Here is a 25,000-nt window from a genome sequence, read left to right on the forward strand (position 1 = left end):
TTTACACCTTCCCACCTATATACTCTACTTTATCACCCCCCATTCACAGCAATATATTATATCAGGAAGTTTCCGTAGATTAATTATGCTGTCATAATTAATCTACGGAGACTTCATATTGAAGTTCGACATACGTCCAATTTAAGTTACACCCAATTTCGCCGTCTTTATCTTGGTCGTAAGTTTACGACTGATAAGAAACCACCGAAGGAAAGAGTACGGAAATTAATTGTGTCAAGACTCCAGTTACTATCTTACTTAGATAATTCCAAAATGCTCAACTTCCATCATAAAAAAGACATTCAACTATTAACAACCTATCATTTCAGCCATACATTATAAATACCCAAATTGGCTATATATTGATTCTATTATATGAATAGGTCCAAAAGTGCCATATTAATTTTTTCTCATTTATTTATGATTTTTTTTCATATAACTATATAATAAAAAAACACTTGATTAATGTAGCCAAAATCTTTGTCTAAACAGACAGTGTTCTTTTATCTTCTCATTTTATTTCCTGTGTCATTTATACTTTCTTCATCAGACTTGTGGCCTAATTCTGTTTAGGATACTGAATAAAGCTTTACCATATAAATTCTTAAGGTGGGTTTATACAGTCGAACGGTTCGTCGAACGTGTTTCGACAGATAAGTGTTTAAAGTAGTGTTCGAACGTGTGAATGGGATATTTGATTGTCAAACACGTTAGTCGAACGGTTCGAAGAAAGTCTGTTCTCGCTTGACTTTTGTGGGCGGGGCTTCATTTTCCACGAACCCTAGGCATTTGTGGCTGACTCCACGCCTTTGAACCGTTCGACAAGCAGATTTGACAACCGGGTTCGACGAACCATTCGACCTTGTAAATTTTGCTTTAGTTCCAATCATTATCTTCATACCACTGGACAATTGTTCACTTCCAGGGTTGTGGTGGCCGATGTGGTAATGTCCCTGACTGGTAAACACCAGATCGAGGTTCGAGTCCTACTCAAACTCATTGGTTTCTTTCGCCGCTGCAACTTCGCCATCCTTTTGAGCTAAGGATAGGGGTTTGCGGAAGCCTTCCTTGGTCCTAGCTTGGGTGGAGAGGGTGCTTGGATGCTTAATATGTGTGTATATATGGTCAGTCTCTAGGGCATTGTCCTGCTTGCTAACCCAATGTCACTGTCCCTTGCCTCTGCCATACATGAGCGGCCTTTAAACCTTTAAACTTGTTCTTTTGGCACCTTTCCCTTACTCAAAGAAACCTTACAAACCCTGGTCAGCCATTCCGTCAGAATATATCACCATAATGCAACATGTTGTATTCCCATGAACTAGCGTCATTCCTTTCCTCAACCTCCTACTTATAATACTTTCTTTCCGATAAGTCAATTCCAAAAGTAGTCTGATCATATTCAATCATATTAACCACTCCAAGAAGTGCGTATTTTAGCTCCGCCTCTCTTCTATTTTAAACACTCCCACCATCCACCTTTTGCACCAATCACGTCCAACTTCACTTATTCTGAGAACATCTGTTCAGTGAATTTTCCCAGTGTTTACTTCCCTGTCAAAATCGTTTTTCCTTGAAGCGCCTTTGCACTTTCGTCTGGTCAGTATTTGTTTTGAGGATCATTTTTGTTTCTTACGTTTTGACTGATATGTATATATATATATATATATATATGTGTGTGTGTGTGTGTGTGTGTCTTTATATGTATTTGGACAAAAATAAAAGAACGACATTTATTTCTTTAGATTTAGTACCTATCTTTTCAAAAACCAAGATGTGAGAAAAATATTATGAACTAAACCATGTATGGCTGCTAATTTCCCTAGGTTGATATCTCATCTAAGACTCTCTCTCTCTCTCTCTCTCTCTCTCTCTCTCTCTCTCTCTCTAACTTATTTTTCAGGAAATTTTCACGGAAAATATTTCAAAGTTCTGAGCTGTTATCTAACCGTGAAAGACTTTGTAAGTCCTCCCGTAGAGGTATTTGCTCTTCGTTCTAATTGTATTTTTGCCTTTTTTATGGTGTGTTTGTTATTGTGTTTGTTACCAGGATTTCGTCCAAAGATTAATCTTTTAACTGACAGCAAGGATTAGGTTACAAGAGGGGAGTAATTGTAACTTATTTGGAAAATACGAAATTAATTATTTGAGGTTTGGATGGGTGGGTGATCTTTAAAAGCTTTTTGTTACTGTTACCAGCTAAGCTATAACCCTAATGGAAGAGCAGGATGTTATAAACTTATAAGGGCTCCAACAAGGAAAGAAGCCCACTGAGGAAGGAAAATAAGGACACAGGTAGAATAGTGTGCCTAAGTGTACCCTCATGGAATAGTGCTCTAACCCAAGACACTGGAAGAATATGGTTCATAGGCTATGGCACTACCCAAGACTACTGAACAATGATTTGATTTTTTAATGATATTGTGGCTTGCGTTCTTAGGGACCATTTGAGTTCCTTTTAAAGACTTTCCTAATATAAGGAGTCACCTAATATGAAAAGGCTATTCAACTCTAGCATTAAAACGGCGATTTTTCTTAATTTTTAGTAACTTCTTATGGAGATGTTATGAATGAAGAGCAAGTGTCTCGATATATATATATATATATATATATATATAGTGATGCATAGCTTTCTCCAGTCATCGGGTGTGGGGGGGGGGGGAGTGAGTTATCATACCCTGATGAGAGAAGGGGGCATTTATGTGCATATCTATCTAAATATTTAGCCATTATAGTTGACGGGTTGCACACACTAGTTGTCATATAATTCAACATTAACCTCCTCTTTAGAGGCCATTTATTCATTTACTCCCACCCAGAGTGCATCTACCTCTCAGAGGCTATTTTACCCCCCTGCATCCCTGAGGCCATTTTCATCACTGAGTAGCTTCAGTACATTCGCTGCCTCTCTAGAGTCTCGAGGTCCTTTTCATTTCATTCATATTCTCACTCGGGTGTCGTTTTCTTCCTCATAGAGGAGACATCTTATCTCGTAGAGGATTTCTTTATAATCTCCCCTGAAAAAGCCATTTGTATCCCCGAAGAGTTTTTTTTTTCTCTTAACTCTTTCCCTGTGTCTGTCGAAGGTCAGTTTTCCTGTATTAATATACGTTAAGTATCAGGTTTTTCTTGGTTTTTATTATTTTGTGTTGATGTGAGTTAATTATATGTATGTGTGTGTATTTTTGCATATTGTATATATATATATATATATATATATAAATTATATATATATGTGTGTGTATATATACATATATACTCTATATATATATATATATATATATGCATATATATATTTGTATTTAGATGTATATATATATATATATATATATTTGTATATATATATATATATATATACTGTATATTTGTGTGTATATTTATACACGTATAAATTAGGTAAAAGGTGGAAAAAATAACTCGAACCAAGCACTTTCATATGATATTTCCACCTCAAATTTTCTGATATAAGTAACTTGGCAATTAGGGCATCGTCTTGAAATCCTTGAGTTAGGATAAATATCTTGAAACTGACAAACTGTAAAAGAGAAGTCGCGTATAATTTTTTACTTTATTCCGAAATTTTAATCTAATTTAATGGTTACCTTTAAGCAGCTTGGTCAGTAGTATAAGACTTTCTTGAATTTCTAAATAGGTTTGAATACTATGATCCCATCCATGAATTTTACCAGTTGAATTAAGTAAAAGAATGATCTCCAAATGTATACAAATAGTAGGTAAAAATTAAGTTTGCCAGTTATAGGAAACCTAACTTGAATTTACCCTTCAAAAATACAAACACGATTAAAACAGTAGTTTTTGTTATCTGTTTTCAAAATCACTGTGGGATATTATCTCGAAACATTCAGAAAAAGTTACATTAAACCACAGACAATTTGAGTATGTAAAATAATGGTTTCTGTCTTTGTATAGAGAGTAGGTAGAAATTCAGAGTTTTCCAGTTATAGGAAACCTAATTCAAATCCGTTTCTTTAAGAGATTCAAATAGACTCTATATAGATTTTTTTTATCTATTCAAAAAAAAAAAAACTGTGGAACACTATATCAAGACACACAGAACAAAATACATTTAATCACAGACAATTTGAGTTGTCCAGATAACTGAGGTCACTTGTTTTATTTGGGCTTAAAATTTTTTTAATGGCTTATTGAAAACTTTTGACTTTGAAAACTATAGGATTTAAGCGTTTTCTTTTTATAATATTTTAGCTAGGTTAACCTCCCAAGGTTGAATAGGCTAATATTATTACTCTTGTAATTACTTGCTAAGCTACAACCCTAGTTGGAAAAGCAGGATGCTATAAACACAGGAGCCCCAACAGGAAAAATAGCCCAGCAAGAAAGGAAACAAGGAAAAATATATTTTAAGAACAGTAACAGCATAAAAACTATATTTCCTATGTAAACTATAAAAACTTTAACAAGACAAGAAAAGGAGAAATTAGATAGAATAGAGTAGCCGAGTGTACTCTCAGGCAAGAGAACTCTAACCCAAGACAGTGGAAGACCAAGGTACAGAGGCTCTGGCACTACCCAAGACTCGAGAACAATTGTTTGATTTTGGAGGGACCTTCTCTTAGAAGACCTGCTTACCATAGCTAAAGAGTCTCTTCTACCCTTACCAAGATGAAAGTAGCCACTGAACATTGAAGTAATTAACCCCTTGAATTAAGAAAAATTGTTTGGTTATCTCAGTGTTGTCAGGTGTGTGAGGACAGAGGTGAATATGAAAAGAATAGTCCAGACTATTCGGTATATGTGTAGGCAAATTGAATATGAACCGTAAACAGAGAAGGATCCAATGTAATATTGTCTGGCTAGTGAAAGGGCCCAATAACTCTCTAGCAATAGTAACAACGGGTGGTTGGTGTCCTGGTGAACCTACTACCTACCTATCTAATTATCTCTATCTCTCTCTCTCTCTCTCTCTCTCTCTCTCTCTCTCTCTCTCTCTTATATATATATGTGTATATATATATATATATATATATGTGTGTGTGTTTGTGCGTGCGTGTGCAGATATCAATACTCCCCAAGTAACAATACCTTCTTTCTTATATGTCAACAAAACTGCCCCATCCAATCTTCCATTCAATATCACTTCGAAAAGTCTCTCTCTCTCTCTCTCTCTCTCTCTCTCTCTCTCTCTCGCTGTGCAGTGTTCCCTTCATTGGTCTCCGCTATTCTCATAATGTTAACAAAGAGGAGGAGGGGTAGCCTGGGGGGTAGGGGGGTGGGGGGGTGGGGGGACGAGGAGTGCCCCCTTGAGGGGGGGGGTGGTGTGCGAATAACCCCTTGATAAAATGGCCTTCATAAATCCTCCATCGACTGACCCGAGACGAGGAGCCTGTCCTGTGTCGTTTTCCGAAACCAATTGTTTTGCTATTTTTTTTTTCTTAAAGGTTTCATAAGTTTCTAAAGGGGATGCCTATGAATTTCAAGTAGGGTTATAGCATTTTGAGGGGGGTTAATGAGGGTTTAAAAAATATTTCTTTTAATAATTGGTTTTAGAATTTTATAGCAATTTGAGTTTTTGTCCTAGAAAAATTTAATTTTTAGTAATTGGGTTTAGAATTTTATAGCAATTTGGGGTTTTGTTTTAGAAAAATATATAATTTATTAATTAGGTTCAGAATTTTATAGCAATTTTGATCTTTTGTTAAAGAAAATATATTTTTCAATAATTTGGTTCAGAATTTCATAGCATTTTGGGTTTTTTTATTTTTTAGAATATTATATCTCCTAATACTTGGGTTTAGAATTTTATACCATTTATGGATTTTATGTTTTAGAAAATTATATCTTTTAATATTTAAGCTTAGAATTTCATAGAAATTTGGATTTCTGTTCTAGAAAATAGAAATGTTTAATAATGGGGTTTAGAATTTTGTAGCAATTTGGAGTTTTTAGCTTTAGAAAAATATATTTTCTAATAATTGGTTTTATAGATTTGAAGCAAATTTGTTTTTATGTTTTTAGAAATATATATATATTTTGATAATTGGGATGAGAATGTTATACCATTTTGGGTTTTTATGTTAAAAAAAAAGAATATCTTAATATTTGGGTTTAGTAGTTTATAGCTTTCTTAGGTTTTTTAATCTAGAAATTTATATCTTTTGATATTTGTTTTTTTTAGAATTTTAAAGCATTTTGGGGTTTTGTTTTAGAAAAATATTTATTTTAATATTTGTCTTTAGACTTTTCATGCATTATGGGTTTAAAATATCATGAGATTTAAAATATTGGGGTTTTATGATTATAAAGGGGCAACTGATGAATTTAAAAGTGATTTATATAGTATTTTTTTTTATATTAGGTTTTAGAAAACATATATCTTTTAATCTTTCAATTAAACTTTTATGAGTTTAAAAATTTAAAAATTTCAATATCATTTTCATATTTGTGTCAATGAGATAATATTTAGCATTTTGAGGTTTAAGAAAAATACATTCTTTGGGTTTTGCTTTAGGATTTTATGAGGTTTAAATATATGTATGTATGTATGTATGTATGTATGTATGCATGTATATATATATATATATATATATATATGGCTCGTCAGTGAGGTTCATAAGGTTTCCCAAAGTAAGGTTTCTTCCAAATTTGTTTTTCATTGGGTATAAGAAAGTCTTGAAAAGTTCCGTTATAATTTTGGTATTTGCAAATTTTTTAATTTAATTTTGACGGATTATTTTGGGAAAATCTACAAAGTCTCTTCATAGAAATGCTTGTCTTTGTACGATTTAAAACGAGAGAGAGAGAGAGAGAGAGAGAGAGAGAGAGAGAGAGAGAGAGAGAGAGAGCGAGAGCCCAGTGATGGAATTCAACATAAGAAGTGTGACAAAGAAATATTTCCAATTGTTGTATTGTAACTTTCAATAATAAACGAAAGAGAGAGAGAGAGAGAGAGAGAGAGAGAGAGAGAGAGAGAGAGAGATGCAATTGCATAATTAAGAAGACAATAAGCTTCGACCTAGATTTGCATTGTCACAATTGCATGTCTCTCTCTCTCTCTCTCTCTCTCTCTCTCTCTCTCTCTCTCTCTCTCTCCTTGTACGCATGTTATTTCAAAAAATATTTGAGCTATTTGAATAATATTCTATTAACGAGTTGTAAGAAATGTGTAACAATGAAAGGATGAATCCAGATATTTCGATATGGTCTGGTCAAGTGGAGGTAACGAGCGAGAAAGTTCGTAAAATAAAGAAATAATAAAAATATCACCAGAAGAAGGTCCAGAGAGGGGCGGGCAGATTGAATGAAAGGCTTACTGATTTGTAAGATCTAGGTGAATGGCGCAGTGATTGTTTTTGGAGTTTGATGTACTTATGATGAGCCGTATTTGTATAAGGAGACCAATTCGGAGGAAGATTTGACTGCATTTAGCGTTTTTCTTCCGTTTACCAAATGAAGAATAAATGTGGTGGTAACACACACACACACACATATGTATATATATACACACACACACACACACATATATATATATATATATATATATGTGTGTGTGTGTGTGTGTGTATATGTATATGTATATGTACACACACCTATATATACATCATATATACACGTATATTTGTATATAATAGTATGTGTGCGTAATTACAAATATATGTATATATATTCTTGTTGAAAACTACTGGGTTGGTAGCTTCCATGATTCTAACGATGTTCTTGATTCCGGTAAAATAAGTTCTTTCAATATCAAAGATGGATTGGATATAGATATCCATTATTTCCGTAATACAGCGGAAAGCCAATTGTGTATATTTCTTTAGATATAAAATTAATCATCCTTCATATGAACCCTTGAGACTAAAATCACTGGAGGTATCAATACTGGTAAAACTTTAGTAGCACATATCTGTGTTTTTCATTAAGGTAAGAGTATGGAGAAAAAAGTTCACTTCTGTCAAACGCTTTGACTGTGTGTTGCTGAATGGAATAGCATCTTTGGGTAATGATCTATATTGGCTTAGATGATATGTAGGTGGTCTGAATTTATATTGGCTGAGAGGCTGAATGGATGATCCAAGGAACTGACTGAAAGATAAACTGTCCTTTCTTTAGCTCTGGTCTTGGGTGTCATTACTTCTGCTCTGGCCACCAGCCTTAGGTGTCATTGCTTTTGCTCTGGCCACTGGACTTAAGTGTCATTGCGTCTGCTCTGGCCACTGGCCTTAGGTGTTATTGCTTTTGCTCTGGTCACTGGCCTTGGATGTCATTGCTTCTGCTCTGGTCACTGGCGTAAGGTGTTATTGCTTCTGCTCTGGCCACTGGTCTTGGGTGTCATTGCTTTTGCTCTGGTCACTAGCCTTAGGTGTCATTGCTTCTGCTCTGGCCACTGGTCTTGGATATCATTGATTCTGCTCTGGCCACTGGTCTTGGGTGTCATTGCTTCTGCTCTGGTCACTGGCCTTGGGTGTCATTGCTTCTGCTCTGGTCACTGGCCTTAGGTGTCATTGCTTCTGCTCTGGCCACTGGCCTTAGGTGTCATTGCTTCTGCTCTGGCCACTGGCCTTAGGTGTCATTGCTTCTGCTCTAGCCTCCGGTATTGGGTGTCATTGCTTCTGCTCTGGCCACTGGTCTTGGGTATCATTGCTTCTGCTCTGGCCACTGGTCTTGGGTGTCATTGCTTCTGCTCTGGCCACTGGCCTTAGGTGTCATTACTTCTGGTCTGGCCACTGGTCTTAGGTGTCATTGCTTCTGCTCAGGCCACTGGCCTTAGGTGTTATTGCTTTTGCTCTGGCCACTGGTCTTGGGTGTTATTGCTTCTGCTCAGGCCACTGGCCTTAGGTGTCATTGCTTCTGCTCTGGCCACTGTTCTTGGGTGTCATTGCTTCTGCTCTGGCCACTGGTCTTGGGTGTGGTCACTGGTTTTGGGTGTCATTACCTCTGCTCCGGTCACTGGTCAATTAGTGACATAACTTGCGTTTTGACAACTGGGCTTGGGTGTCGTAGCTTCTGCTCTGGCCACTGGTTTGGGTGTCCTTACCTATGCTCGGGTCACTGGTCTTGGATGTCATTGCTTGCGTTCTGGCTTCTGTTCTTGGGTGTCATTGCTTCTGCTCTGGCCACTGGTCTTGGGTGTCATTGGTTCTGTTCTGGTCAATGGTTTAGAGTGTCATTACCTCTGCTCCGGTAACTGGTCTTGGTGTTATTGCTTGTGTTCTGGCAACTGGGTTTGGGGGTCGTTGCTTCCTCTCTGGCAACTGGGCTTATGTGTCCTTGCTCCTACTGGGGCAACTGAACTTTGGTGTTGTTGCTCAAGCTCTGCCAACTGGACTTGGGTATCATTGCTTCTGCTCTGGCAACTGGGCTTGGATGTCGTTGCTTCTGCTCTGGCAACTGGGTTTGAGTGTTGTTGCTTCTACTCTGGCAACAGGGTTTGAGTGTTGTTGCTTCTACTCTGGCAACAGGGTTTTGGTTTCTGTTTCGTTGCTTCTGCTCTGGTAACTGGGCTTCGGTTTAAGTGTCGTTGCTTCTGCTCTGGCCACTGGTCTTGGGTGTCGTTGCTTCTGTTCTGGCTACTGGATTTGGGTGTCGTTGCTTCTGCTCTGGCAAGTGGGTTTGGGTTTCAGTGTTGATGCCTCTGCTCTGGTAACTGGGCTTCGGTTTAAGTGTCGTTGCTTCTGCTCTGGCCACTGGTCTTGGGTGTCGTTGCTTCTGTTCTGGCTACTGGATTTGGGTGTCGTTGCTTCTGCTCTGGCAAGTGGGTTTGGGTTTCAGTGTTGATGCCTCTGCTCTGGTAACTGGGCTTCGGTTTAAGTGTCGTTGCTTCTGCTCTGGCCACTGGTCTTGGGTGTCGTTGCTTCTGTTCTGGCTACTGGATTTGGGTGTCGTTGCTTCTGCTCTGGCAAGTGGGTTTGGGTTTCAGTGTTGATGCCTCTGCTCTGGTAACTGGGCTTTGGTTTAAGTGTCGTTGCTTCCGCTCTGGCCACTGGTCTTGGGTGTCGTTGCTTCTGTTCTGGCTACTGGATTTGGGTGTCGTTGCTTCTGCTCTGGCAAGTGGGTTTGGGTTTCAGTGTTGATGCCTCTGCTCTGGTAACTGGGCTTCGGTTTAAGTGTCGTTGCTTCCGCTCTGGCCACTGGTCTTGGGTGTCGTTGCTTCTGTTCTGGCTACTGGATTTGGGTGTCGTTGCTTCTGCTCTGGCAAGTGGGTTTGGGTTTCAGTGTTGATGCCTCTGCTCTGGTAACTGGGCTTCGGTTTAAGTGTCGTTGCTTCTGCTCTGGCCACTGGTCTTGGGTGTCGTTGCTTCTGTTCTGGCTACTGGATTTGGGTGTCGTTGCTTCTGCTCTGGCAAGTGGGTTTGGGTTTCAGTGTTGATGCCTCTGCTCTGGTAACTGGGCTTCGGTTTAAGTGTCGTTGCTTCTGCTCTGGCCACTGGTCTTGGGTGTCGTTGCTTCTGTTCTGGCTACTGGATTTGGGTGTCGTTGCTTCTGCTCTGGCAAGTGGGTTTGGGTTTCAGTGTTGATGCCTCTGCTCTGGTAACTGGGCTTCGGTTTAAGTGTCGTTGCTTCTGCTCTGGCCACTGGTCTTGGGTGTCGTTGCTTCTGTTCTGGCTACTGGATTTGGGTGTCGTTGCTTCTGCTCTGGCAAGTGGGTTTGGGTTTCAGTGTTGATGCCTCTGCTCTGGTAACTGGGCTTCGGTTTAAGTGTCGTTGCTTCTGCTCTGGCCACTGGTCTTGGGTGTCGTTGCTTCTGTTCTGGCTACTGGATTTGGGTGTCGTTGCTTCTGCTCTGGCAAGTGGGTTTGGGTTTCAGTGTTGATGCCTCTGCTCTGGTAACTGGGCTTCGGTTTAAGTGTCGTTGCTTCTGCTCTGGCCACTGGTCTTGGGTGTCGTTGCTTCTGTTCTGGCTACTGGATTTGGGTGTCGTTGCTTCTGCTCTGGCAAGTGGGTTTGGGTTTCAGTGTTGATGCCTCTGCTCTGGTAACTGGGCTTCGGTTTAAGTGTCGTTGCTTCTGCTCTGGCCACTGGTCTTGGGTGTCGTTGCTTCTGTTCTGGCTACTGGATTTGGGTGTCGTTGCTTCTGCTCTGGCAAGTGGGTTTGGGTTTCAGTGTTGATGCCTCTGCTCTGGTAACTGGGCTTCGGTTTAAGTGTCGTTGCTTCTGCTCTGGCCACTGGTCTTGGGTGTCGTTGCTTCTGTTCTGGCTACTGGATTTGGGTGTCGTTGCTTCTGCTCTGGCAAGTGGGTTTGGGTTTCAGTGTTGATGCCTCTGCTCTGGTAACTGGGCTTCGGTTTAAGTGTCGTTGCTTCCGCTCTGGCCACTGGTCTTGGGTGTCGTTGCTTCTGTTCTGGCTACTGGATTTGGGTGTCGTTGCTTCTGCTCTGGCAAGTGGGTTTGGGTTTCAGTGTTGATGCCTCTGCTCTGGTAACTGGGCTTCGGTTTAAGTGTCGTTGCTTCTGCTCTGGCCACTGGTCTTGGGTGTCGTTGCTTCTGTTCTGGCTACTGGATTTGGGTGTCGTTGCTTCTGCTCTGGCAAGTGGGTTTGGGTTTCAGTGTTGATGCCTCTGCTCTGGTAACTGGGCTTCGGTTTAAGTGTCGTTGCTTCTGCTCTGGCCACTGGTCTTGGGTGTCGTTGCTTCTGTTCTGGCTACTGGATTTGGATGTCGTTGCTTCTGCTCTGGCAAGTGGGTTTGGGTTTCAGTGTTGATGCCTCTGCTCTGGTAACTGGGCTTCGGTTTAAGTGTCGTTGCTTCTGCTCTGGCCACTGGTCTTGGGTGTCGTTGCTTCTGTTCTGGCTACTGGATTTGGGTGTCGTTGCTTCTGCTCTGGCAAGGGGGTTTGGGTTTCAGTGTTGATGCCTCTGCTCTGGTAACTGGGCTTCGGTTTAAGTGTCGTTGCTTCTGCTCTGGCCACTGGTCTTGGGTGTCGTTGCTTCTGTTCTGGCTACTGGATTTGGGTGTCGTTGCTTCTGCTCTGGCAAGTGGGTTTGGGTTTCAGTGTTGATGCCTCTGCTCTGGTAACTGGGCTTCGGTTTAAGTGTCGTTGCTTCTGCTCTGGCCACTGGTCTTGGGTGTCGTTGCTTCTGTTCTGGCTACTGGATTTGGGTGTCGTTGCTTCTGCTCTGGCAAGTGGGTTTGGGTTTCAGTGTTGATGCCTCTGCTCTGGTAACTGGGCTTCGGTTTAAGTGTCGTTGCTTCTGCTCTGGCCACTGGTCTTGGGTGTCGTTGCTTCTGTTCTGGCTACTGGATTTGGGTGTCGTTGCTTCTGCTCTGGCAAGTGGGTTTGGGTTTCAGTGTTGATGCCTCTGCTCTGGTAACTGGGCTTGGGTGTCGTTGCATCTGCGCTGGTTACTGGTCTTGGGTCTTGGGCAACTGGCACAGGCTTTCTGAGCTAACTTGCTTGTTGCTCTTGATGAAGGATCGCGCTCCTTATGCTTCTCCTGATAGGTGGGCTGCTTCCTTTGAGTGCATAGCTCATGTCAGAGGTGCTGCTCCACTGGACAGTAATCGGAATTTTTCTGTTCGCTGAATTTTGATGGAAGTGTATAGGTTGGAAGGACTGCCTCATGCAGCGATGTTCTGCATTTAGATATTTAGGTAGTGACTTTGTTTCAACGAAACTGTAGACGACATTGTAGGAAGATGAAGCCCTTTCAATGCAAATGGTTGGGCCGTCTTAAAGGCTTTCATGACAGAGAATGTATATACTACAATTTTTGTTCCTACCACGGCATTACTGCAAAACTTCACATTAAATTATTATTATTATTATTATTATTATTATTATTATTATTACCATCCAAGCCACAACCCCAATTGGAAAAGCAAGATGCTATAAGCCCAGGGGCTCCAATAGGGAAAAATAGCCCAGTGAGGAAAGGAAATAAGGAAATAAATAACTGAAGAGAACAAATTAACAATAAATCATTCTAAAAAAAATAATGTCAAAAGAGATATATCATATATAAACTATTAACAAAGTCAACAACAAAAATGTCATTTGCTCCAACTTTGAACTTCTGAAGTTCTACTGATTCAACAACCCGATTAGGAAGATCATTCCACAACTTGGTAACAGCTGGAATAAAACTTCTAGAGTACTGCGTAGTATTGAGTCTTATGATGGAGAAGGCCTGGCTATTAGAATTAACTGCCTGCCTAGTATTACGAACAGGATAGTATTGTCCAGGGAGATCTGAATGTAAAGGATGGTCAGAGTTATGAAAAATCTTATGCAACATGCATAATGAACTAATTGATCGACGGTGCCAGAGATTAATATCTAGATCAGGAATAAGAAATTTAATAGACCGTAAGTTTCTGTCAAACAAATTAAGATGAGAATCAGCAGCTGAAGACCAGACAGGAGAACAATACTCAAAACAAGGTAGAATAAATGAATTAAAACACTTCTTCAGAATAGATTGATCACCGAATATCTTAAAAGACTTTCTCAATAAGCCAATTTTTTGTGCAATTGAAGAAGACACAGACCTTATATGTTTCTCAAAAGTAAATTTGCTGTCAAGAATCACGCCTAAAATTTTGAAAGAGTCATACAAATTTAAAGAAACATTATCAATACTGAGATCCGGATGTTGAGGAGCCACCGTCCTTGACCTACTTACAATCATACTTTGAGTTTTGTTAGGATTCAACTTCATACCCCATAATTTGCACCATGCACTAATTTTAGCTAAATCTCTATTAAGGGATTCACCAACCCCAGATCTACATTCAGGGGATGAAATTGATGCAAAGAGAGTAGCATCATCTGCATATGCAACATGCTTATTTTCTAGGCCAAACCACATGTCATGTGTATATAGTATGAAAAGTAATGGGCCAAGAACACTACCCTGTGGAACACCGGATATCACATTCCTATACTCACTATAGTGCCCATCAACAACAACTCTTTGAGATCTACTACTTAAAAAATCAATAATAATGCTAAGAAACGACCCACCCACTCCCAACTGTTTCAGTTTGAAAACAAGGGCCTCATGATTAACACGGTCAAAGGCAACACTAAAATCAAGGCCAATCATACGAACTTCCCGACCACAATCAAGGGATTTCTGCACTGCATTGGAGATTGTAAGAAGGGCATCACATACTCCAAGACCTTTCCGAAAACCAAATTGCAAACTAGGGAATAGGTGATTACCTTCAGCAAACCTATTAAGACGTTTTGCCTGAAGACGTTCAAAAACTTTAGATAATATGGGAGTTATGGAAATTGGGCGGTAATCAGTGGGACTTGAGCTACCACAAACACATTTACATAGAGGAGTAACATTACCAATTCTCCAACAAGTGCTAAAAGCTCCTCTTCTTGCTAACTTGCGTAAAATAACAGATAACTTTGGAGCTAAGAAATCTGCTGTCTTTATAAAAAACAAAGGAAAAATACCATTAGGGTCTACACCTCCATAAGCATCAAGGTCCATCAACAGAGCTTTAATCTCACGAGATCGAAAAGCTAAACTAGTTAGTTTAGCCTCAGGAAAACAGGAATGAGGAAGTTCAAGTTTTTCATTACTCTGTTTACTGTCAAAAACATCAGCCAAAAGGGTTGCCTTTTCCTTTGGACAGTGAGTGACTGAGCCATCTGGTTTAAGTAAAGGAGGAACTGTTGCATCTACACCAAAGAGTGCAGATTTAAGGGTAGACCACCATTTATGTTCCTGAGTTGTACCAGAGAGGGTTTCTTTTATGATTAAATTGTACTCCTTTTCAGTTGAGGCATAAACTCTCTGAGCAAAAGCTCGAAGCTGAGTATAGTTGTTCCAGGTCAAATCTGATCTGTTACCCTTCCAAAGGTGATAGGCCTCCTGCTTCTCCAAATAAGCACGTCTACAATCATCATTGAACCACGGTTTGTCCTTCATTCGGTACCTTAGCACACGAGAAGGGATACGCCTATCAATTATGTTGACTAGATTCTCATTCAAAGGGACAACAGGATATACACTATTATATAATTGTGACCAATTCAAGCACAAAAGATCATGCAAAATCCCATTCCAGTCTGCTTGGGATTTCATATAAATTTTACAAGAATATGATATATCAGGGACAGGCTGCTCAGTCTTCACTAATAATGAAATCAAGGCATGATCAGAAGTCCCGACTGGAGAACCAACCTTACTAGTTATAACGCCAGGGGAGTCAGTGTATACGAGGTCCAAGCAATTACCAGACCTGTGAGTAGCTTCATTTATGATTTGCTCACAGCCTGATTCTGAGGCAAAGTCTAAAGCTTTGCCTTAATATTGTTTTTATTTTTAGCTAAGGTACAACTCTTAGTTGCAGAAGCGAGATGCTATAAGCCCAAGGGCTCCAACAGGGAAAATAGCCCAGTGAGGAAAGGCAATGATGTAACAGATAGAATAGTGTGTTTGAGTGTATTATTATTATTATTATTATTATTATTATTATTATTATAATCATTATTATTACTTGTTAATCTACAGCCCTAGTTGGAATAGCAGGATGCTATAAACCCAAGGGACCCAACAGAGAAAATAGCCCAGTTAAGAAAGGAAATAAGGAAGCATAGAATAGTGTGTCTGAGTGTACCCTCAAGCAGAAGAACTTAGATTAGGTTGCACTTGCATAAGGTCACCAGACCAATGTCCATGGCCTGGTTGGTTGGATTAAATCCTCCTGAAGTCGTTCTGGAGGATTTTTTTTACTGAACGAGTCAACTACTGCACTGCAATTGTTCAGTGCCTACTTTCTCCTTGGTAAGGGTAGAAGAGTCTCTTTAGGTATGGTAAGAATCTCCTCTAGATAGGCACTTCTAAATCAAACCATTATTGTCTAGTCTTTCGTAGTGCCATAGCCTCTGTACCATTGTTTTCCACTGTCTTGGGTTGGAGTTCTATTGCTTGAGGGTACACTCGGGGACGTTCTTCTCCCTCCATTGCTTGTATATGACAGATTATTTTAATATTATTAATGATCTGACGATATTTTAAATTGTTTTTCATTACTTCTTCTAGCCTGTATAGTTTATTTCCCAATTTCATTCCCTCAAGGGGCTATTTTTCCCTGTTGGAGCCCTTAGGCTTATAGCATACAGCTTTTCCAACCAGGGTTGTAGCGTAGCTAGTAATAATAATAATGATATATGAACATATAGTGTTCGATATATATATACATATTTATTATTCCTGTGCATCTTACCAACAATTGTAATGAACTTTACAGTTGAACTTGCCGTCGCCGAGTCCGAGGTCAACCTCCTGGGCCCTTGACCATTGATAGATATGCAGAATGAAGATATATACATTGGGTCCGGTTTAGATACGATTTGGTATGCGGTGTCCACAAGGAAGCGAAATGCCGTTTAGGCTCTGTCCTTGATTAATGTTGCTCCTGACAGTTTGTGCATGCTTGCAAACATGCATGTTATATATAAGTATATATGTATGTATATATGTATAATATATATATATATATATATATGTGTGTGTGTGTGTGTGTGTATGTGTATAAATATATTTACCGGCATATATATATATATATATACATATATATATATATATATATATCCTTAACAGTATATGTATATATATATATATATATATATTTATATCCTTAACAGTATATGTATATATATATATATATATATACTGTATATATATATATATATATATATACTATATATATATATATATATATGTGTGTGTGTGTGTATAAATATATACTGGCATATGTATGTATGTATGTATATATATGTGTGTGTATATATATATATATATATATATCACAAGCACACGTGATTTCAATCAATGTAAATATCACCCACGAACAGCATTTAATACCGAATTATATCTTGGGAATATATATCCACTTGGAATTCATTTTATGGTAACAGCTTCTGGCCGGGTGGAGATTCGAACCCCCACCTGTGCGGCTTGAAACTATGCCTACAGTGACTCTACCGAGTGAGCTATCAAGAGAGAATAAAAGTTTATGACAAATCTCCGTACATATTCCTATCGAATTTAGGAATCTGTTCATAGACTTGAAATAAACATATCTCGACCATGATAGCTGAATCGTGAGTTTGTAACCACGTGGTTATTTTAAATGAACATATATCACAAGCACACGTGATTTCAATCAATGTAAATATCACCCACGAACGGCATTTAATACCGAATTCTATCTTGGGAATATATATCCACTTGGAATTCATTTTATGGTAACAGCTTCTGGCCGGGTGGAGATTCGAACCCCCACCTGTGCGGCTTGAAACTATGCCTACAGTGACTCTACCGAGTGAGCTATCAAGAGAGAATAAAAGTTTATGACAAATCTCCGTACATATTCCTATCGAATTTAGGAATCTGTTCATAGACTTGAAATAAACATATCTCGACCATGATAGCTGAATCGTGAGTTTGTAACACGTGGTTATTTTAAATGAACATATATCACAAGCACACGTGATTTCAATCAATGTAAATATCACCCACGAACGGCATTTAATACCGAATTCTATCTTGGGAATATATATCCACTTGGAATTCATTTTATGGTAACAGCTTCTGGCCGGGTGGAGATTCGAACCCCCACCTGTGCGGCTTGAAACTATGCCTACAGTGACTCTACCGAGTGAGCTATCAAGAGAGAATAAAAGTTTATGACAAATCTCCGTACATATTCCTATCGAATTTAGGAATCTGTTCATAGACTTGAAATAAACATATCTCGACCATGATAGCTGAATCGTGAGTTTGTAACACGTGGTTATTTTAAATGAACATATATCACAAGCACACGTGATTTCAATCAATGTAAATATCACCCACGAACGGCATTTAATACCGAATTCTATCTTGGGAATATATATCCACTTGGAATTCATTTTATGGTAACAGCTTCTGGCCGGGTGGAGATTCGAACCCCCACCTGTGCGGCTTGAAACTATGCCTACAGTGACTCTACCGAGTGAGCTATCAAGAGAGAATAAAAGTTTATGACAAATCTCCGTACATATTCCTATCGAATTTAGGAATCTGTTCATAGACTTGAAATAAACCTATCTCGACCATGATAGCTGAATCGTGAGTTTGTAACACGTGGTTATTTTAAATAAACATATATCGACAAGGCACACGTGATTTCAATCAATGTAAATATCACCCACGAACGGCATTCAATACCGAATTCTATCTTGGGAATATATATCCACTTGGAATTCATTTTATGGTAACAGCTTCTGGCCGGGTGGAGATTCGAACCCCACCTGTGCGGCTTGAAACTATGCCTACAGTGACTCTACCGAGTGAGCTATCAGAGAGAATAAAAGTTTATGACAAATCTCCGTACATATTCCTATCGAATTTAGGAATCTGTTCATAGACTTGAAATAAACCTATCTCGACCATGATAGCTGAATCGTGAGTTTGTAACACGTGGTTATTTTAGATGAACATATATCACAAGCACACGTGATTTCAATCAATGTAAATATCACCCACGAACGGCATTTAATACCGAATTCTATCTTGGGAATATATATCCACTTGGAATTCATTTTATGGTAACAGCTTCTGGCCGGGTGGAGATTCGAACCCCCACCTGTGCGGCTTGAAACTATGCCTACAGTGACTCTACCGAGTGAGCTATCAAGAGAGAATAAAAGTTTATGACAAATCTCCGTACATATTCCTATCGAATTTAGGAATCTGTTCATAGACTTGAAATAAACCTATCTCGACCATAATAGCTGAATCGTGAGTTTGTAACACGTGGTTATTTTAAATGAACATATATCACAAGCACACGTGATTTTAATCAATGTAAATATCACCCACGAACGGCATTTAATACCGAATTCTATCTTGGGAATATATATCCACTTGGAATTCATTTTATGGTAACAGCTTCTGGCCGGGTGGAGATTCGAACCCCCACCTGTGCGGCTTGAAACTATGCCTACAGTGACTCTACCGAGTGAGCTATCAAGAGAGAATAAAAGTTTATGACAAATCTCCGTACATATTCCTATCGAATTTAGGAATCTGTTCATAGACTTGAAATAAACCTATCTCGACCATGATAGCTGAATCGTGAGTTTGTAACACGTGGTTATTTTAAATGAACATATATCACAAGCACACGTGATTTCAATCAATGTAAATATCACCCACGAACGGCATTTAATACCGAATTCTATCTTGGGAATATATATCCACTTGGAATTCATTTTATGGTAACAGCTTCTGGCCGGGTGGAGATTCGAACCCCCACCTGTGCGGCTTGAAACTATGCCTACAGTGACTCTACCGAGTGAGCTATCAAGAGAGATAAAAAGTTTATGACAAATCTCCGTACATATTCCTATCGAATTTAGGAATCTGTTCATAGACTTGAAATAAACCTATCTCGACCATGATAGCTGAATCGTGAGTTTGTAACACGTGGTTATTTTAAATGAACATATATCACAAGCACACGTGATTTCAATCAATGTAAATATCACCCACGAACGGCATTTAATACCGAATTCTATCTTGGGAATATATATCCACTTGGAATTCATTTTATGGTAACAGCTTCTGGCCGGGTGGAGATTCGAACCCCCACCTCTGCGGCTTGAAAACTATGCCTACAGTGACTCTACCGAGTGAGCTATGAAGAGAGAATAAAAGTTTATGACAAATCTCCGTACATATTCCTATCGAATTTAGGAATCTGTTCATAGACTTGAAATAAACCTATCTCGACCATGATAGCTGAATCGTGAGTTTGTAACACGTGGTTATTTTAGATGAACATATATCACAAGCACACGTGATTTCAATCAATGTAAATATCACCCACGAACGGCATTTAATACCGAATTCTATCTTGGGAATATATATCCACTTGGAATTCATTTTATGGTAACAGCTTTCTGGCCGGGTGGAGATTCGATCCCCCCACCTGTGCGGCTTGAAACTATGCCTACAGTGACTCTACCGAGTGAGCTATCAAGAGAGAATAAAAGTTTATGACAAATCTCCGTACATATTCCTATCGAATTTAGGAATCTGTTCATAGACTTGAAATAAACCTATCTCGACCATGATAGCTGAATCGTGAGTTTGTAACACGTGGTTATTTTAAATGAACATATATCACAAGCACACGTGATTTCAATCAATGTAAATATCACCCACGAACGGCATTTAATACCGAATTCTATCTTGGGAATATATATCCACTTGGAATTCATTTTATGGTAACAGCTTCTGCCGGGTGGAGATTCGATCCCCCACCTGTGCGGCTTGAAACTATGCCTATGCTTGTGATATATGTTCATTTAAAATAACCACGTGTTACAAACTCACGATTCAGCTATCATGGTCGAGATAGGTTTATTTCAAGTCTATGAACAGATTCCTAAATTCGATAGGAATATGTACGGAGATTTGTCATAAACTTTTATTCTCTCTTGATAGCTTACTCGGTAGAGTCACTGTAGGCATAGTTTCAAGCCGCACAGGTGGGGGTTCGAATCTCCACCCGGCCAGAAGCCGGTTACCATAAAATGAATTCCAAGTGGATATATATTCCCAAGATAGAATTCGGTATTAAATGCCGGTTCGTGGGTGATATTTACATTGATTGAAATCACGTGTGCTTGTGATGATATGTTCATTTAAAATAACCACGTGTTACAAACTCACGATTCAGCTATCATGGTCGAGATAGGTTTATTTCAAGGTCTATGAACAGATTCCTAAATTCGATAGGAATATGTACGGAGATTTGTCATAAAACTTTTATTCTCTCTTGATAGCTCACTCGGTAGAGTCACTGTAGGCATAGTTTCAAGCCGCACAGGTGGGGGTTCGAATCTCCACCCGGCAGAAGCTGTTACCATAAAATGAATTCCAAGTGGATATATATTCCCAAGATAGAATTCGGTATTAAATGCCGTTCGTGGGTGATATTTACATATATATATATATATATATATATATACACATACTTACATACATACATACATAGACACACACATACACAAACACACAACACACACATATATATATATATATATATGTGTATCTATACATATATATATATATACATATATATATATATATATAATATATCATATTCATACATACATACATACATATATATACTGTGTGTATATATATATATATATATATATCAGAGAGAGGAGAGAGAGAGAGAGAGAGAGAGAGAGAGAGAGAGAGTTATATATATTGTAGAATATGGTCAGTTTTTTTATGTAGTATTTGCACATGTGCATATACTGTATGTGTATATATATATATATATAATATGTTATATTTAAATCTATTTATATTTCACCTGAAAAGAGATTCGCGATGTAATATTTGCTGGTGCGCATGAGAGCTTTTATTAAATTCTGCACTAACTCCATAACATCTCGTTATAATGTATGTGGGCACATAGAGTTTGTGGTCCAAGAGACTCTTTCAAATTTCCATTGAATGTTATTCAAAACAACCATTTGAGATGAAGGTTTAACAACAATAACAACAACAAGGGCAGCCTCTTCCATTCCATTGCAGAACAGAGGCCTCAGATATGTCGTTATTCATGTCTGGGGTTTGGGTACCCACATGATATATAATAAAGTATTAACTATAACTAATGTAGCCAATTCTATTCCACGGCAGGGTAAAGACCCCAGACATGTCAATTAATGATTATGGGTTGGCCAGTTTTCATCAGCATGGTGGTCAGTGCGGATTGGTGATGGTAGTAGGTTTTCGTCGGATTGCTTATAGCAAACCAGCCTAGTATAGGTGGCCCTGACTACTATAGTTTTGCTGATCATGACGATGCACAAACTCTTTCACGACGTTAAGGTATCCCCACTCATAAATAGTAAAAGTATTAAGAATCAAAGTTTTATAATTTACATTTGAATATGATTTTTTTTTCACATTACTCATTTTATAAAATGTTATTTTCCTCTTGGTTTGTTAATTGCTTCACTAAATGGAATGGTAAAAACCTACGTGTCATGTCCAGCGAAAGCTAGGATGAAAAATATAGTTTTATCACATAAATAGGATTTAATTAGAGCTGAAAATATTCACACAAGTGCATATCTTCATTAGCTATTACTTGTCTACTGCAGAACAAATGCGTCTGACATGTCCTTTCACAAACGTATGCTTATGTTCTTTCTATGCCAGTTTTATACCCACAAACTTTCTAATTTCGTCAATCCATCGTCTTTTCTACCTTTCCCTCTTTCTTTTACAATCTCTATGGACCCATTCTGTTATTCTTAAAGGCCATCTATTATCTGTCATTCACATTATGACTATATGTCTTGCCCATGTCCATTTCTTTTTCGTACATGTTGTTAAAATGCCCTCTACTTTAGTTTACTTTGGTATCCATGTTGCTCTTTTTCTGTGTCTTGGTGTTATTCCCTTCATTATTTTTTTCGTAGCTCTTTTGAGTTGTAAATAGCTTATGCTTTAAGGCTTAAGTGAAAGTTCTGAGAATCTGATGAATGAGTTTGATACTGCTCTGCCATCTCATTGATTACTTTCTTTTTAGAGTAAGTGGTATTCTATATTTCATAATCTCATTTTGTTTACTAAAAGCTCTCCATCCTATGCTTATCCATCTTTAAATTTTGGTCTCGAGTCCTGGACACACACACACACACACACACACACGAATGCATATATTTGAAATATGAGGAAGTATGCTGTTATTTTACAGTATATTCTCTCATATTTCGCAATACATTTATTCTAGTTGTCACCGAACTGAATAGAATATGCTATTAATCCTTTAATGCATAACTGCTCATGCATGTATGTTTATTTAATCAAGATGGAAATCCGCAGGTCATATTAGCCTTAGATATTCCTCAATTGCATTTTACGTTCTCGGAACGCTGTTCTCCACAGAAAAATGGGTTCATAGAAAACGGGTATTTGATACATTTATATATATATATATATATATACACATGCAATCATACATACATATATATGTGAGTATGTTGATATACACATGAAATTATTTACATTATTACTAGCTAAGCTACAAACCTAGTTGGAAAAGCAAGATGCTCTAAGCCCAAGGGCACCAACATGGAAAAGTAGCCCAGTGATAAAAGGGAATAAGGAAATAAATAAGCGATATAAAAAGTAATGAAAATTTAAAATGAAATATTTCGAAAACATCAACAACCTTGAAAACAGATATTTGATATATAAAGTTTAAAAAGGACTTGTGTAAGTCTGTTCAACATAAAAGCATTTGCTGCGAGTTTGAACTTTTGAAGTTGTACTGATTCAACTACCCGATTAGGAAGGTCATTCATTCCGAGAGGGGATACCTTCATGAGGCGAAAGGGTTCATGTATTGCCATGATCAGCAAAGCTGTAATAGTGAGGGCCACCCATGCTAAGTTGGTTTGCTGTGAGTGATCAGACAAAAGTTTCTCACCACACCAATCCGCATTGGCCAGCGTGGTGATGAAAAACTGGTCAAACCCTAGAAATTAATAAGGACATGTCTGAGGACTTTGTTCTTTTGTTGTATATATATGTGCTTGTCTGGTATTTTACTAAGCTTTATATTGACCAATTTTAATACTATTTTCCATTAGTTATATCTTTATGTTAAAGGCTATTTTTACAGTGCTGTAGATCTACAGTAACTGTCAACTTTTCCATTCGCAAAGCTATTTTATTAAGGGGTACTGTACCCTTAATACAATAACTGTATCCTTTTTGTAATTTGTAGCATTAAGGGAAATTTTACTCCTGAAATATATTATAAAAATAGGAATATTAGTTTTGTATCAGTTACTTTTCTGATGGTTGTGTGATGCTATATTTAGATGATATGGATGGGATTGTTATTCGAAATTAGGAGTTTGAAATAGATTACTCCCCCCCCTCTCTCTCTCTCTCTCTCTCTCTCTCTCTCTCTCTCTCCACACACACGCTGTAAATAAAAAATGTGTATTTTGTAGCATTAAGGATCATATTTAAAGCAATCGATTGAAAAATAAAAATTCTCTCTCTCTCTCTCTCTCTCTCTCTCTCTCTCCTCTCTCTCTCTCTCTCTCATTTTCAGAGAGAAAAAATGTGTATCATGTAACAATAGGGACCTTAATCAAAACAATTGCATGGAAAATAATGTAACACTGAAAGGAAAAAAAAAATGGAACACTCATAATAATCATTTTAATTTCATCTAATCAATAAGTCTTATAAAAGAGAATGAATGAGATACAATAACAGTAATGCAAAAGAGTACTTGATTCTAAATTTGTAATTAAGAAATGCGAAGGGTCAAATAGAACACGGACATTATTAATCATTCAGTATAGAATATTAGTAAATGATTTTAATAATAGGATACGAGGGAACATTGTATTCTAATTGACTAATTAATTAATGATTAAGTTTGGAAAAAGAAGAAGTTATTATAATAAGAAGTGATAAATATCAAGGAAGTTAACCGACTTGAAAAAGTAACCGAATAAATAGAAGAGGGGAAATAATAGTTGTGTAAGAGATGATGATATTTTATCTGAAAGGTTAAAGAAGATTAATTGGATGGAAACTGAGAAGGTTAAAGAGTGTCTGAAAGAGAATAGAATAAATGAGAGAATTCTTGCATTAAATGAGTAAGCACCTTTAATGGAAATTAATGATAGACAAATACATAAATATTAAATGATTGTGTATCGCTATGATCAGCAAAGCTGTATTAGGGACACCAATACTAGGTTGGTTTCCTGTCAGCAATCCGACTAATGTCCCCTACCATCACCCTATCCGCAGTGAACAGCGTTGTAGTGAAGACTGGCTAAACCCCAGAAATGAATATAGTTATGTCTGAGGCCTTTATCCTGCAGTGGACCAGAAACGGTTACATTTGTTGTTTGTATAAAGCTAATTTGTATAGAGTGAAGGTTGTATTAGAATAAATGGTCGAGTGAAAATTATGAATAAAGGTAAATGATGATCTGTGTAAGGGAACAT

The 25,000-nt window shown here is 38.1% G+C and overlaps 1 protein-coding gene across 1 annotated transcript in view; it reads right to left on the bottom strand.

Annotated features, from left to right (window-relative positions):
* Positions 1–9,545: 9,545 nt before the first annotated feature.
* The window catches only part of LOC137619000 (TRIO and F-actin-binding protein-like), a 47,328-nt gene continuing 31,873 nt past the window's right edge, over positions 9,546–25,000 (bottom strand). Inside the window, exons 2-11 of the mRNA XM_068349200.1 lie at positions 12,273–12,428; positions 11,918–12,091; positions 11,622–11,795; positions 11,326–11,499; positions 11,030–11,203; positions 10,734–10,907; positions 10,438–10,611; positions 10,142–10,315; positions 9,846–10,019; positions 9,546–9,723 (exon numbers count right to left, since the gene is read on the bottom strand). Coding sequence (XP_068205301.1) covers positions 9,546–9,723; positions 9,846–10,019; positions 10,142–10,315; positions 10,438–10,611; positions 10,734–10,907; positions 11,030–11,203; positions 11,326–11,499; positions 11,622–11,795; positions 11,918–12,091; positions 12,273–12,428 — 1,726 coding nt within the window. The remainder of the gene's footprint in view (positions 9,724–9,845; positions 10,020–10,141; positions 10,316–10,437; positions 10,612–10,733; positions 10,908–11,029; positions 11,204–11,325; positions 11,500–11,621; positions 11,796–11,917; positions 12,092–12,272; positions 12,429–25,000) is intronic.

Source organism: Palaemon carinicauda, chromosome 25 (genome assembly GCF_036898095.1).
Source record: "Palaemon carinicauda isolate YSFRI2023 chromosome 25, ASM3689809v2, whole genome shotgun sequence".
Classification (NCBI taxonomy): domain Eukaryota; kingdom Metazoa; phylum Arthropoda; class Malacostraca; order Decapoda; family Palaemonidae; genus Palaemon; species Palaemon carinicauda.